The following is a 15,696-nucleotide window of genomic DNA, read 5'->3' as shown; positions in this document are numbered from 1 at the left end:
TAATTTTAGTTTTTATCGCTAAAAGCTTGTATAGACGTCGTATTAAGGTTTCAGAGGTGTCCACCTGTTGCATAAAAGCGTTTGGCAACACCTTTTTGCTCTATAGGCTTATACAGCTAATGTAATCTATAAGCAATTGATGTAAAGGTTTACTTCACCATTTTATAGAGCCGTTATAGGCGTGTACTATAATAGCGTCAAATATAACCACTATAGAGCAATATTACTGTATAATAGTATATGGAATCACTTTTATGCAACTAATTTGCGTTATTAAGGTTTTCTGCAAGCAACTATAGTTTTAGTGTTTTAACAGTGACAAAAACCCAACTATACAACGATTTTACGATATAGAGGCTTTAGAGATCACTGCTATAGTACATACTATTTTAGTAGTTTGCGCTATTAAGGTTCCCTGCAAGCCGCTATAGTTTTGTGTTTTAACAGTGACAAAAACCCAACTATACAACGATTTTACGATATAGTGGCTTTAGAGATCACTGCTATAGTACATAATACTTTAGTAGTTTGCGCTATTAAGGTTCCCTGCAAGCCGCTATAGTTTTGTGTTTTAACAGTGACAAAAACCCAACTATACAACGATTTTAGGATAAAGTGGCTTTAGAGATCACTGCTATAGTACATCATTCTTTAGTAGTTTGCGCTATTAAGGTTCCCTGGAAGCCACTATAGTTTTGTGTTTTAACAGTGACAAAAACCCAACTATACAACGATTTTAGGATAAAGTGGCTTTAGAGATCACTGCTATAGTACATCATTCTTTAGTAGTTTGCGCTATTAAGGTTCCCTGGAAGCCGCTATAGTTTTGTGTTTTAACAGTGACAAAAACCCAACTATACAACGATTTTAGGATATAGTGGCTTTAGAGATCACTGCTATAGTACACAATACTTTAGTAGTTTGTGCTATTAAGGTTCCCTGCTAGCCGCTATAGTTTTGTGTTTTTACAGTGACATAAACCCAACTATACAACGATTTTAGGATATAGTGGCTTTAGAGATCACTGCTATAGTACATAATAATTTAGTAGTTTGCGCTATTAAGGTTCCCTGCTAGCCGCTATAGTTTTGTCTTTTAACAGTGACAAAACCCCAAATATACAACGATTTCAGGATATAGTAGCTTTAGAGATCACTGCTATAATACATAATACTTTAGTAGTCATATGAACACTATTATAGAACTGTTTTGCTCTATAGTAGCGTTTTTGGGACATATTTATAGCGTTAAAAAGCGCTTTAGTAGTTTTCAAATCCCTATTATATATCATCGCTGTAAACGTCACAATGACTATTTTATATCACAAAACTGTTGTATAGTGGTTTTGTTTTTTTCTTTTAAAAGACAACAGCGTTATAGCTGAATTTTTATGTCTTTTGTAAACCGAGTTAGATACATAAAGGTAGAAAACGACTACTTGTAAATGATAAATTTGATCTGTAATGGCTACTTATATCTTGCTTATATAAGTTCAGGCCTAAGCCACATAATGTGGTTCCGTACAAAATGATATTAGTGATTGTAGTTCAGATTTATCATCAATGATTTAATACAAGCATAAAATCGTGGCGGTTTAGATATTTATCGACATCCATTATTAGCACATTTTTTTACCAATCACACTGAAAAAGAAAACAAAAGTAATTAACTACATCTAAATTTAAAACAAATCATAATGTCTTTCTAAAGAGTTTGTAAGTGTAACTGGGTCACAGCAAAATTCTTTTGGAACCCTAATTTTAATCATGATGGCGGTGAATATTTCGTCGTAAGTTCTATAGTTAGCCTATAAAAGCGTCGGATTTACTTCTTGGCTGCATAGTAGTAACTATGGTGAATATCATAATATTTTATTAAATTATTTTATTAAAAACATAAATAAATCGAGGGGGCATTTAAAATTCCTTATTAACCTTATACTATTCTAACGGTAAAACTTCCGTCCCATATACTTTTTGCACTAAGGACCGAATTATTCGACATCTAAATAACGCATATTAATATAAAGTCTTTACTTATCACCATTTTACTTAGTATCGTTTTTGTGAAGTAAACACACAACAAAACCACTCACAATAGTTGATGGAAAACTTGGTAGCAAATTGCGTTGTAAAGGAACTATGAATTCTGCAATAGTATAAAAAAAGCACTATAATAGAATTTCAAATACTACTATAGTATAAAACAAGCACTATAATGGAATCTCTAATGCTACTATAGTATAAATTAACACTATAATGGCGTTACTGACAACAAATTAGCACAAGAGTCATCATTATATCACTTTTATAGACCTAAAACGTCACGACTGACACTGCTACAGGTCTACTATATCACTGAATGGCACTAAAGATGCGCCATTTCGGCTTTATACAACCTTCTTAGGTCTTTTATAGGACCTTAGGTGGTATTTAGGAAACGTTCTATTGACCACTATAGTACCACAAATTGTTACTTGGGACCTATCTGTACATAAAGGGTGCCTAAAGTCGTCTTGAAATGTACTTACGTAACAAATGGCGTAAAAGATAACTGAAAAAGTTCTGAAATCAGGGTCACATCAGGTAGGTATCGTAAAAAAAAAACTATTTTTATTGCAATATTGTAAAGTATCTTAGAGATACTTACAGCCTTACAGAAACAAGTTATTAAATATTATATAGTTTCAGGCACCACTGGCATCAGTCTCATGAGTGTTAAGTCAGCTACAAGATGTTTGTCTGTTTGACCTCCCCTACATAGAAGTTTTTTTTGCAAGGGGGACAACTATCTCTGCAGTTGATTGTCACAGTAGTTACCTAAAATACCATTAGGTAGTGATTGGTACCTCTATAGCGGCGAATTAAACTAAAAAATGACCTATAGCTAAAATGCCATCTTAAACGGTTCACACGGCAGTAGTACCTCAGGTATGTTATTTGATAACAAAATGCGACACGGAGGCAGTTCGCGTCGGCACATTATGTAAATTTGTCTTATGTCACACATAGGTAAGATGTAAGCTTACAATTTGACCTGCTTTGCTAGATTAAGGCCATTGCTTCGCAGATTATTAATGGTACAAACATTCATACATCTAATTCGATATAGTCGTTATTGCCGAAGTTGCCGAATATCAGAAAAATCATAATAAACGAAGCGTAAATATTTCACAAAATCGTAAATATTTAATAAGTTGTAATTTATTACCCAATTGTTACATTTTTGTAATAAGCCAATAATTGTAATAGACTTTTATTAAGGTCTTCATAAGTTATAAATTATCGTCTCCTGTTAGAGTTCCGAGGCCACAACGAGCTTCAACTTTTTAAACTGGGTGCCCGCCCGGCACTAACCCGCCCGGCTCGTGAACAAAATGAATTTTAAAAGTTCATAACTCAGCCGTTTCCGTTTATCTAAAGTGCCAGAAATGAGGCCGTGGCTGCCCGCGATAACGAGCGGGAAAGAGTGGTGAAACACAATCATTGCACTGCAGGGGTTGCAATTGCAATTGTATACCCGTGACGACTCGCTGTGTAATAATGCTCAGATTTCGACGAGAAGTAGGGCCATGGCACGCTTATTAGCCCGAGTTCACAGGAACCGCAATCATAGTCGAAACAAACGAGGTCACAACCCCGAGCGAGGAACCTATTTTCTACCTGTCAATAACAGCTCAAAACGACTTCTGGTGTTACGCAAGGATGATGAACTATAGAAATGCTTGCCATGCATTTGCGTGAAGCAACCTAATGGATTTCTGCTTGTATTTTGGCCGAGCGCCAGGAGATATGTACGCTAAGATCCTTTTAGAGTGGGGCATATGCGCAAAATATGTAGGTAACATAAGATGATGTCATTCTGTTACTCACATTATTAGCAAACGTCTTTGTGAACCGGTCTTACCTTTAAAAGGATAATCTTATATATTTTTAATATACATATACTTGTATTGTGAGGTCGAAGACTTTATGCATTCTTTCTCTGATTTATGGCAGGCGAATACCTTTTTAAACCTACGCATGGGGTCGGGGCGCATACTTGGAAGTCATGCATGTATGTGCATTAAATCAATAAGGAGCCTCAGTCGTAACCTCATTCGAGTATCATAGATTAGTGAAAGAATAACCTTTTATTGATTGTCCCCTATCAGGTTATGCTTTGCTTTCTATATTGTTTTATTTATTGCTATATTGCTATAGTACACGCATAGTGAACTTGCTTCGGGTTATTTTTTTTTTTTTTTTTGTATAGCCTATATTGTGTCCCACTGCTGGGCAAAGGCCTCCCCTGTCTTTCGCCACTCGTCACGGCTTTGTGCATGCTCCCGCCAGTCGCCACAAAATGAGTCCAGGTCGTTTCGCCATCTCATTTTTGGTCTGCCTCTGCCTCGGGTGATCTGAGGTGCCCATTCGGTCGCTATTTTGGCCCATCTGTCCGGGTGCATCCGACAGATATGTCCCGCCCAATCCCACTTGAGCTTGGCGGCCTTCACACCCACATCTGCGATTCCAGTTTTGGAGCGCAGCTCTGTGTTCCTTATCCGATCGATTCTACGGACTCCGAGTATACTGCGCTCCATTGCTCGCTGGCAAATCTTGAGTCGGGACTTTTGGGCTTCTGTTAATGACCAAGTTTGGGCACCGTAGGTTAGGATAGGTAGAATACACATGTCGACGAGCTTCGGGTTTATACAACAAAATCACCCGCATTGTACCCTGATGGAGAGTTAATTAACAAAAAAGTAATAAAAGGAAATCTAAGAATACATAGTAAACTTCTCCAATTAAATATCAATATCTTTTTATGTAAAATCCAATGAAGTTATAAAAAAAACCCGTTGTTAGCCTTGAATGAAAGAGTTGATTATCCTATGATTATTATTAGCTTAACAAATCGTGTGTGATGTTAACCGATTTCAACAAGAACTACATAATATATGTATTTATACACCGTGAAATTTTAGTGGTTGTTTTCCCACAACGAAATGATTCTGCTATCGATATACAGTCGATGTGTAATCTTTTTTTTAAATAATGTTAAGAAATGCCAGATTTATAAATGTGTCGAACGAAACTCGAAAGTGACCTAACACCAATAGTAGCACTGCAGTAGTACCTACCTAATTCTTTTGAGTGAATGAAACAAAATAACCTAAAACGTAGTTCCATTTATTTTTCCTTCACACATTTTACGTGCAGTTAGTTTGCAGATCCTTAAAAGTAAACATAACAAGTTAAGATCAAGCTTTTAATGATCAAAAACTTAAACAAACCACTTAGGCCCACTTGCACCATTCCACTAACCCGGGGTTAAGCGGTTAAACCGGAAACCTAATGTCAAATTGTACTTATAACTATGGTAACTCCAGGTTTAATGAGTTAAACCCGGGTTAGTGGAATGGTGCAAGTGGGCCTTAGACACCAAAATGCCAAAATAAAACCGGACGTTAAAGGAGGACAATACAAAATTCCAACATATAAAATCTAATTTCAGAGCATTATCTAATCATCACATTGTACTTGTTGCAGTCGTATCTCGGAGCGCGTTGATCGCGTCCGGCAGCGTGGGGCTGGTCCCCGTTGGAGCCCTGGGAGCGGACGAGATGGTGCAGGAGGGGGAGGGGGCCGCGGGCGCGCTCATCGCCCCGCGCCGCCTGCCCAACCCCTGCCTCGACAGCCCGCAGAGGATGGACCTGCATCGGGAGCTGTTGTTCAACCAGAAGATGTGAGTACCTGATCTTCTTCTTTTCTTCTTCTTTAGGTGCCATATCCTCTACGGATGTCGGCTACCACAGTCCGGAACTCTTCTCTATTTGCAGTTTTTCTGCTTAGCGTAGTAGCGTCGATTCCCGTCCAACTCCTAAGGTTATCCATCCAAGTTGTTTTTCTTTTTCCTGAGTACCTGATGCTCCATCCCTAAAACGTATGCGTTGGCTTATCGTACCACAACTCCAGCGCAAACTCTGCCTGAACTGTTAGCCAGTCTGTCAGCGCCGCTTACAGTAAAGATGGATCTGCACAGAGAGCTACATTTCAACCAGAAGTACCTGCTGCATGAGTTCCAGAAATAGACGAGGACAGGGTGACGTAGGAGTCTCATCGCCTCGTGCCGCCTGCCCAACCCTTGCCTCGACAGTCCGAAAAGTATCCTTGCTTGTACCTGCATGAGTTGTTTCATACCAAACTTGGGTCACGGAACACTTTGTCATTCTGGAGAATAGTCCTCGCTCGGCATGGCCTTCCTGGAATTCTTGATGGCCAGAAATAACACCTTGACTACTTACATGACTCCATAAAGGGCTTTTGAAATAAAATACTTAGGTACTTGAAACTGATAAGAAACTGGTTAAAAGGTCAGGACAGGAGAAGTCTACAAAGTAACTACGAGAAGTAAAATAACAAATAATAAAACCATCGAAGTCGTTGTTTACCTAGATATATACGAGTAGGTACATTAATAAGTGCAGCGATAAATAAGTTACTTATATATCTATGAGTGAGGATTTTAATTATGTGCACGATCTTCATTGGATCAACAATCGTCAATAACTTAGTTTTCATTGTATCGTTAATATCGTTATGTGTATCAAATGATCATAATGTATGCATATAACTATGGATGGCTCGATAGTTCGCTATTTATGGAGCCGTTGACGCCTAGGCACGTCTTAATACATATCAATTCTATGAATCATTATAGTCAATTTTTACCCGTGACTTGTCTGCATGGAGTTTATAACAAATTCGGGCATATTACTTATAGAGTTATCTATTTCGTCCTTTCTACGGTTGTAATGACTTTGAACCCAGTCTCAAGAGCAATGGAACCGTATCCTACGTTATGTTAGAGGTCAAATACTTTTATCTCATTTTACTTGCGAACTGTGGATTATTCGACCCCTTTTAGATCTTATCTCTGGATTAATTTCATATTTGGGTGGTATATTTATGGTTTAGTCAGTGTGCTGAATAATTCCAATTATTTAGATATATATAGAACATACTCGTAAGTAATAATTAATAGCAATTGTAGAAAAAATACTTAGATATGACATTTGCAACTTCGATTTTTTTTTCAGTTACGCAGAGGTTATCGTAGTTACCTACTAAATTATATGAACAATGTGAATATAATATTTTCTTCTTATTTTCTCATTCGTTTTTATAATACTTTTATATAAGTACTTCTTAGATTATTTTTATTTATTTGTGTAAAATCTGTTCTATAATTAATATTTATTTATTTATACATATAGGTATAGTTGGATCCGGTTATAACGACGCCCAAGGGACCGCTGATATTACGTCGTACTAACCGGACGTCGTACTAAACGAACTGCCAATTTTAATATGTACCTACTTATTGATGTCTCAATTGCCCAGATAGGAATAACGAAGAGAGTTAACCCCAAATGAAATAGGAAAAGGCAAGGCAAGCAATATATTGTGTGTGTATTTATTTGTTGATTTTGTAAGAATTCTGAAACGCATGTCATAATCATATAAACATGTCACATGTGCTCCATTGATTCAGTAGTTTAGGTTTGTCACGAGTACGGATGTATACAGTCATAGTATCGTTAATCGGCGTAACCGATTACGTTCTTATTTTTTATCCTTTTCGTTTCTTAGAAAATGTATCACAATTACCAAACGCCGCTTTTAATTCAACGTCAGTCAAGAATTCACCTTTATTTTAAAAATCACTTTGACTCACGACAGTGCCACGTCTATTGGCTTCCTTTAAGAAATGAAGCACTTTCTATGATACCTTCCCTCATTGTTCCCGAGGGCCCTTCTGGGAAGCACTTCGCACCTTCCACTCAATACGCTTTGTGCAAAACTTGAATGTTCGCTCTCTAACAAGCTATCTCATACTTATGCCGGTGCAAAGATATATAGGTATTCTACGGTGTTCTAAGAGGACTCTTTTTTATTCGAAGATAATGCCTGCGTCAAAATAATCGGTATCTCAAAATGTCACGTGAATAAATGGGCCAAAAATAATGATCTATACTTTCTGGCGTAGTCCACCTCTGGAACTCTTTAGACAAAGAGGCGAGGAACTTGGAAGTGAAGAAAATCTATTATGCATAGAAAATAATACAATACAGACTTCTTGTCATTGTTAAATGCCGACAGTTGTTTACTACATAGAAGGTAATCGTTTTTAACTGTTTTTCTTACTTACCTACTTTCCGTGTGTTTGTGTTCCACGTGTCACAGTTGTATTGACATACAAAATTGACGTAGGTAGGTACTGTACTCACTCCTCATAGTTTCTAGAAAAAGTAACAAGCAGTAAGTTAAAATACATTCATAGATTTCATAGAATCATACGAGTAGAACGTATTTAGGTACATTACTTGCCGATTCAATTACGGTTCACTTATGGCTCTTCGTGGCAGTACATAATTATCTACCTAGTTTTTGTTTTCACCTGACGATATAATATTCTTTCGTACACGCCAAACATCTAAGTAAATATTATCAATATTATCTTGAAAAAAAAAAACAATTAACGTATGATTAAACAGCTGCCTCTATTCTAAATTCTGTCACTGATAAAATGTACGCGTGAACCTTATAGTTACAATCAGTATTCAAGTAAGTGTACGGCAGGTTATTTGAACAATAGATCGGTACCCAAATTCTTTACTCTGGGAACCGACGGGTGCACTTTTTGTGGGCATTCTTGGCTTGAACCAACGAGAACTTACTAATGAATGTCAGGGAAGAACGTATAGCGAAGTCAGCGTTGAAAATTATAATGAATGAGGTCTCAATATTCTTTAGTTATCCTCATCGTAAACTTAAACTACGAATCGGGCCGAATGACCTCTCACAAATTAATGTTTATTATGCTTGTGTAGGTATATTTCAATACCTATTATTTGTAGTATGGTATGGCGGGATGAAAATGATGAAATACCTACTGAAAGCATAGTTTTACTCGCACAGAACATGAAAACGTACATAAATGCGCATTGCAGCACACATGTTGGCTTTTTGCTATGTTGGGATTGTTAGAGCACAGGTGCACCACATCCTGCCTCGTCCTGCGAGCCCGGCGTAATTATCCAACATCTGTCTCCGAGCCGCAACTCATAAAATAAATTGCGTTTAATTTATATTTATACACTTTTATAAACCCGTTCACTGACGTTAAGCCAGAGTAGATTAGTTTTGAGTAGTACATCTTTTAAAGTTATAGCCGGGATCCCGCTATTTATCTCGATTAGAGCATTTCTAAAAAAAATTGCACATAACTGCATTATTTAGGTTCTTTGTATAATAATTTCTTATTTTGTGTTGTTGTGTCAGCATTTTCATTACTTTTAGAAATAATGAATTTATTACTATGTATGTATTTAAATTTATTATTATTTATAGCCATAACATAAAAATAAACGTTCACTTAATCTATTATTTTCACAAATGCAAAGAATACGAAAATTGTTAAAACGTATGACTATTTTTTTTACATATTTTTAAATGCCTTAATTTTGTAAAAGCTATTATTTTTTATAAATGTTGTACCTAATTAGCGACCAGCAGCCGTTGTGTTATCTGAGATATTAACGTCGAATATGCGAACAGCCGAAATTAGTTTACTGTCAATGTGCCTAATACACTGTTACATATCATTATCGTTTATCCATACAGCCACTGGCCCGGTTGTCGATTAGCGATTTCTGTTTTTATTCCATATACCACAATTGTTTAGCGAACGTTATGTCATAATTGTCATATTCTCACATTGCTAATATGTAGTTGCTACACGAGTTGCAAATTGCAATTGTAAAGAACGCGTTGCTCAATAAAAGTATCACACCGACATTCCTCGGGGTTTGAATTTAAAGTAAAAAAAGCTAGAAAAAACGTGGGAATATTCCCAGGTTTAAAATAACGAACACGAATCTATTGGATTTTGTAGTAAGTAAACTAATGCTTTATAATTGGGCCTCGATCCAATTGTTGTTATAGGTCGGGATTTGTTTACATCATCCATAAAACCGGATGCCGAAACTATTAAGTTTTATGAGTTTAATGTTAGGTTGAAAGTTATTTAATAATAATATTTTTTAAGAAAAAAAAACCGACTTCCATGGGGGCCGATGAAAGATTATTGTAGATGGTACACTATGTAGAAAAGGAGGTAAAACCACCCACTTTTCTACTAGCATTTCGCTTCTGTATAATGGCTCCTCTACATGATGGGCCAACGCCGGCCACTCCAAGGGACGCAGCCATGCGGTAGAATGAGATAGCAATATCACTTGCTCCCTCTAACGCATAAATGCGTCCCTTGGAGTGGCCGGCGTTGGCCCATCGTGAAGAGGAGCCATGAGGGTCGTAGTTCTAGCCTAACCTAACCCACTCCTCAGATAGCAGTTCGGTTCTGTGCGGATCGCAGTTCGAACCTAATCAAACCCACTTTTCAAGTAGCATTTCGTTTCTGTAAGGCTCGCAGTTCTAACCTAACCTAATCCTTGTTCGGTTCTGTGAGGATCGCAGTTCAAACCTAACCTAACCCATTTAATGGCGCATGCCGTGCGGTGTACGGGGGTTTAAGCGGGAGGGGCTAGTAAGATTGGCATCATCGTACTTTATACCTACATTAATTTTATGGTAGGTAATCATAGTTGTTTATTTAGTTAAGGTATCATAGTGGTTTTCTGGGTCAAGGTCCGGGTCCGAGTCCGGGTCCGAGTCCGGGTCCGAGTCCGGGTCCGAGACCGGGCCCGAGTCCGGATCCGAGTCCGGTTCCGAGTCCGGGTCCGAATCCGGATCCGAGTCCAGGTCCGGGCCCAAACCGGATCCGGGTCCGAACCGGATCCGGGTATGAGTCCGAGTCCGGGTCCCAGTCCAAGTCAAAATCGAAATTCGTAATCACCAAACGTGTACCATGCGTCATTGAAGAGTTCTGTTCTGGTCATCATCAGCAGTTCCACTTCATCAAATGCGACAGTTTTTAATGTAAATGCTTGATTTTATGATGAAAATACAAAAAATCTATACGTATGCCTTTAATATTTGAGGAGTTCCCTCGATTCCTTATGGATCCCATCATCAGAACTCGAGCTTGACAAAAAATGTGGCTTAAAAACTTAACTTGCTTAACGAACATAACGAAAAGGAAAAATCGCCAAACGTGAACTATGCGTCGCTTAAGAGTTCTGTTCTGATCATCATCAGCAGTTCCAATTCATCAAATGCAACAGTTTTTGATAAAAATGCTTGATTTTCTGATGTAAATACAAAAATCTCTATACGCATGCCTTTAAGATTTGAGGAGTTGCCTTGATTCCTCATGGATCCCATCATCAGAACTCGAGCTTGACAAAAATGTGGCTTAAAAACTTAACTTGCTTAACAAACATAACGAAGAGGACAAATCGCCAACCGTGAACTATGCGTCGTTAAGGAGTTCCGTTCTGATCATCATCAGCAGTTCCATTTCATCAAATGTCACTTTTTTGGGTGTATATGCTTGATTTGTTGATAAAAACCCAAAAATCACTATGTATATGCCTTTAAGATTTGAGGAGTTCCCTCGATTCCTCATGGATCCCATCATCAGAACTGGATTTTGACAAAAACGGGACCAATCTGTATGCATATACAGTCAATCAAAAAAAGAATTTTCAAAATCGATCTAGTAATGACGGAGATATGGAGTAACAAACATAAAAAAAAATAAAAATAAAAAAAATAAAAAAAAACATACAACCGAATTGATAACCTCCTTCTTTGAGATTTGGAAGTCGGTTAAAAAAGTAGCCGCCGCCGCCTGTGCCGGTAGCGCCGGTGCGGGTTCCGCAGCACGACAAAACCGGCTCATGTGAATGTATAAATTTAAACAAATAAATTGAATTGTTTAACTTTTTGGAACCCTAAAAACCGTTCACAATCAAACACATATTATTTTAGAAAAAGTCCCACATAAAAAAAATCATGTATTGCGAGCAAGAGCTGCAAAAGCGCATGAACAGTGTAAACTCCATATACTTATTAGGGAAAAAACGGAACCCTTATAGGATCACTCGTGCGTCTGTCTGTCCGTCTGTCACAGCCTATTTTATACTTAACATCACTCGATATAACGTTTCACTCCCTAACTATAACGTCAACAATTTTGGCTTTAGTTGGTTTACTTTAATATAAATTTCTCTCTATTTAACGAAAACTATAACGTCAAAAAGTGTCCGGTACCTTGAGTGTCGATAACTATATAGAGTTTTCGCTTATAAAAGAAATTCATAGTGTCCATGCACTTTTATAGCTGGATAGTACATTATAGTTTATGCGTATTTATACTATTTATTAATATGTACCTAGTACTGGTTTTTTTTTTTTCTTTTTCTTTAAGTACTTATTCGCTCTCGTCGTCCTTTATGTGTATCCAAAATTCTCATAGTGCTATTTGTCCATATTAAATTGTCTTTCACCTGTTAGTATCTGATCCTTTCGCATTTATTGTTCATAATATTTATTAATGATCTTCCAGAAAATATTTTACATGGAACTCCTTATTTGTATGCCGACGACACTAGTTTAATTCTGGGTGCAGAGACTCAAGAAGAATTGCAGAATATAACCACACGTGGCTGGGAAAATCTCTCAGAATGGTTTTCCGCAAATGGTCTGTCGCTCAATAATGACAAGTGCTATTACATGATTTTTAAACGTGCATTCAACTCAATGGACTGTTCTCTAAATCTCCCTTTTGCTAAATCAGATTCAATTCGCTTTCTTGGTATAGAACTAGATCCATACCTAAGGTGGCATGACCACATAAACTATATTGTGAAGCGCCTAGGAAGTGCATGTTATTCACTAAAATCGATGGCTAAACTTAGCGATAAGCAAACCCTGAGAACTATTTATTATTCATACGTAGAGAGTATAATCAGGTATGGCATTGAAGTATGGGGCAATAGTCCAAGTGTAAATAAAATTTTACTTATGCAAAAAAAATGCATACGCTTCATTGAAGGTTACTTCCCTGAAACGCATAGGCATCTTTTTATAAAGAACAACATACTTACAGTAACTGCATTATATATATACCAAATCTGTTTATTTGTTCATAAAAATTTAAGCTCATATGAATCCAAAAAAGAATGTGAGAGATACCCGCTTCGCCGCAATTTAGATCTTGTGCTACCTGAATCACACTTTGCATACTATAAGAAAAGCATCAACCACATCGCAATTAAAATATATAATAGTCTTGACATAAAAATTAAGGATTCCAATAATGTTAAAGAGTTTAGTACGAATCTTAAGACATATTTAATAAGTAGACCATTCTATAACCTGGACGAATACTTTGGTAAGATATTTGATTAACATAGACCTTGGAATTGCATTAATTTTATCTTGATTTTTATTGTTTTGGACTGTTATTATAATTGTTTGTTGAATCTTGTGATGTGTTGTATTAATCTGTATAATTATTCATTTTTATTCTAATGACATTATCAATTTTATTATGTGCTATCTATTTTCTGTATTTTTGACATGTTTTTAAATTACTTTATTTTTTTCCTGTTTTAACTTGTTTGATACTGTGTATCCACTACTGCATGGACTATTCCTTATTCGCAATAAAGATATTGAGTATTGAGTATTGAGTATTTTCTCAAAGGTTAGCTGGAAGAGATCCCTTTTAGGGATAAGTTCGCCTTTGTACATAACATTTTTATTTTTGTTTTGTTTTTGTCCATTTTATGTAAACCTGTTTATGTGCAATAAAGTGACATACATACATACATACATACATACATACATATAGTAAGTATGGCTTTAGCAAGACTTTTAAACTCAAATCATAATCTTGACGGTTTCTGTATTAAATGCTTATTCGATTATATTTATGTAGAGCTGGGTCAGTAACTCTACAACTTTACATCTTGATTAAAAACTACGTACCTATGTAATATTGCCTTAAAAAACTTAGACAATAATGCATTACGGCCTTAATGACATATTGAAAATAATAAAATAGCGACTCATTTTGAGTGTTAGGTACTTGTTGATTCAGCCAATTTCCCAATGAGCGTGCCGTCACCATCTCGGTCTGGTATGCTATTCCAATCGGTTCCCGGGGGTAGTCGAGGCGCACGCTACTGCCAACCAATATAAATGCATACCTAGTTGAAACTTTGAAACACAGGTCACAGTTACACTTGTTCGCTTTTGTGTTCAACTCTGTAAGCAATGGTAACACACGGTCTGTTATTTCCGCGCCGCCGGCAGCGCGCCCTGACGGAAGGAAGCAATTCCCAGTCGGCTAACGGGAGTGCAACGCTATACGCAAACCCTGCAGTTATAGGAATGTTCCCACCACACCACTGAGTCGTCTCGCCGCACTGCCTTCCCAGAGTTTCCATTACAACTGATGGCTAAGTCAGGAAATCCAACTTTTCTTAGTCAAACTTTAATCTTACATAACAAATGTATATGAACTTTCGATGCTTATCAAGTATGTTCATGCTAATTTCTTAGTTAATTGTCAGTATGCGGACATATTTTATTCGGACACTCACTGAAATTGAATGCGTGAGGTGCCCGAAAAGTGCAGGTAAACAAATGCAGTGGAAGTATAAGCAATTTCCGATTAGTCAGTTGTAAACACAGCACGCAAACATTAAACTTTGCTATCGATATCGCCGATCTGATCGCGGAAAATCAATCGCAAGACGTTTATATCTGATACGATAACTTCGTTACTTCGCAGTTGCCGACTTGCATTTACTCGCTCCGCGGCCTTTTCTGATTGCATTTCTGATACCTAATACAGTCGACACGTGCGAATTGAAGTCTGGAGGCCCAAAATATCCTCATCGCAGTTGCATATTGATTATTTCCTCTATATTCAATATTAAGCTTTTGGTATCCAAATTGTTACATAGATATGGACATGAAAAGTGTTTGAAAGTGTCCAGCAAGGCTTGTTTATCTAGTCCCAAGAATAGCCGTAGGAACTACATAGTTTGTGCATGCGAAAGCGACAATTATCTAAATCTAACCTTACAACCTTAAGGGAAAATTAGGTAAACCCTTGTTAGAATTTTTCAAGTCTTCTAAAAGTCAAGCTGGCCACTTACAGCTTGACTTTTAGAAGTTCTTAAGGGCGTGTTTGCGGCATTTATGTTGTGTCTTTTAAAGCGCACAGTTGCTGCACCTAAACTGAACCCTGTCCTTTAACCCCGGGCACCTATTACTCACTCTCCTGCCTGGTGGCCGGAATACGATATGTAAATAGCGTTACATTTCTCCAACGCCGCTCGCGCTGTAATTAGTCGGGATTAAACCGTTGGTAGGTATATACCCGTGGTAATGGGACGTCAACTCGATTCCAGTGCACTTCTCCCGCGCCGCTTGCAGGCCAATAGTAAATTTCTGCTCTGCTGAACTCGCTGATTGCAAACTTATTTTAGGCTTGTGTAATGGAAAATATCTACGTGTTTTTGTTTGATGTGTGTACACGCTGTCCGGCTTTAATTACTGACTGGTCGTTTTTGCTGAAACAGAGGTGTGAAATTCAATCTGTTTATAGAAACGTCGGATATTATCCGAGAAATAACATTGCTTATAGCAGTGTTACATTCCTATAAATGTACTCGTATCTCTGCTGTATCTTTAGTTATTGTATAAAAAATAGACGACATCTCTGACGTCATAA

The 15,696-nt window shown here is 37.2% G+C and overlaps 1 protein-coding gene across 1 annotated transcript in view; it reads left to right on the top strand.

Moving 5' to 3' along the window:
- LOC134666010 (actin-associated protein FAM107A) overlaps positions 1-15,696 on the top strand; it is a 52,042-nt gene that overhangs the window by 25,202 nt on the left and 11,144 nt on the right. The window contains exon 2 of the mRNA XM_063523090.1: positions 5,532-5,727. Coding sequence (XP_063379160.1) covers positions 5,606-5,727 — 122 coding nt within the window. The 5' untranslated portion in view covers positions 5,532-5,605. The remainder of the gene's footprint in view (positions 1-5,531; positions 5,728-15,696) is intronic.

The sequence above is a fragment of the Cydia fagiglandana genome, chromosome 7, assembly GCF_963556715.1.
Source record: "Cydia fagiglandana chromosome 7, ilCydFagi1.1, whole genome shotgun sequence".
In the NCBI taxonomy this organism is placed as follows: Eukaryota; Metazoa; Arthropoda; class Insecta; order Lepidoptera; family Tortricidae; genus Cydia; species Cydia fagiglandana.
Note: the sequence above shows the minus strand (reverse complement) of the source record. Positions and strands in the feature narration are given on the sequence as shown.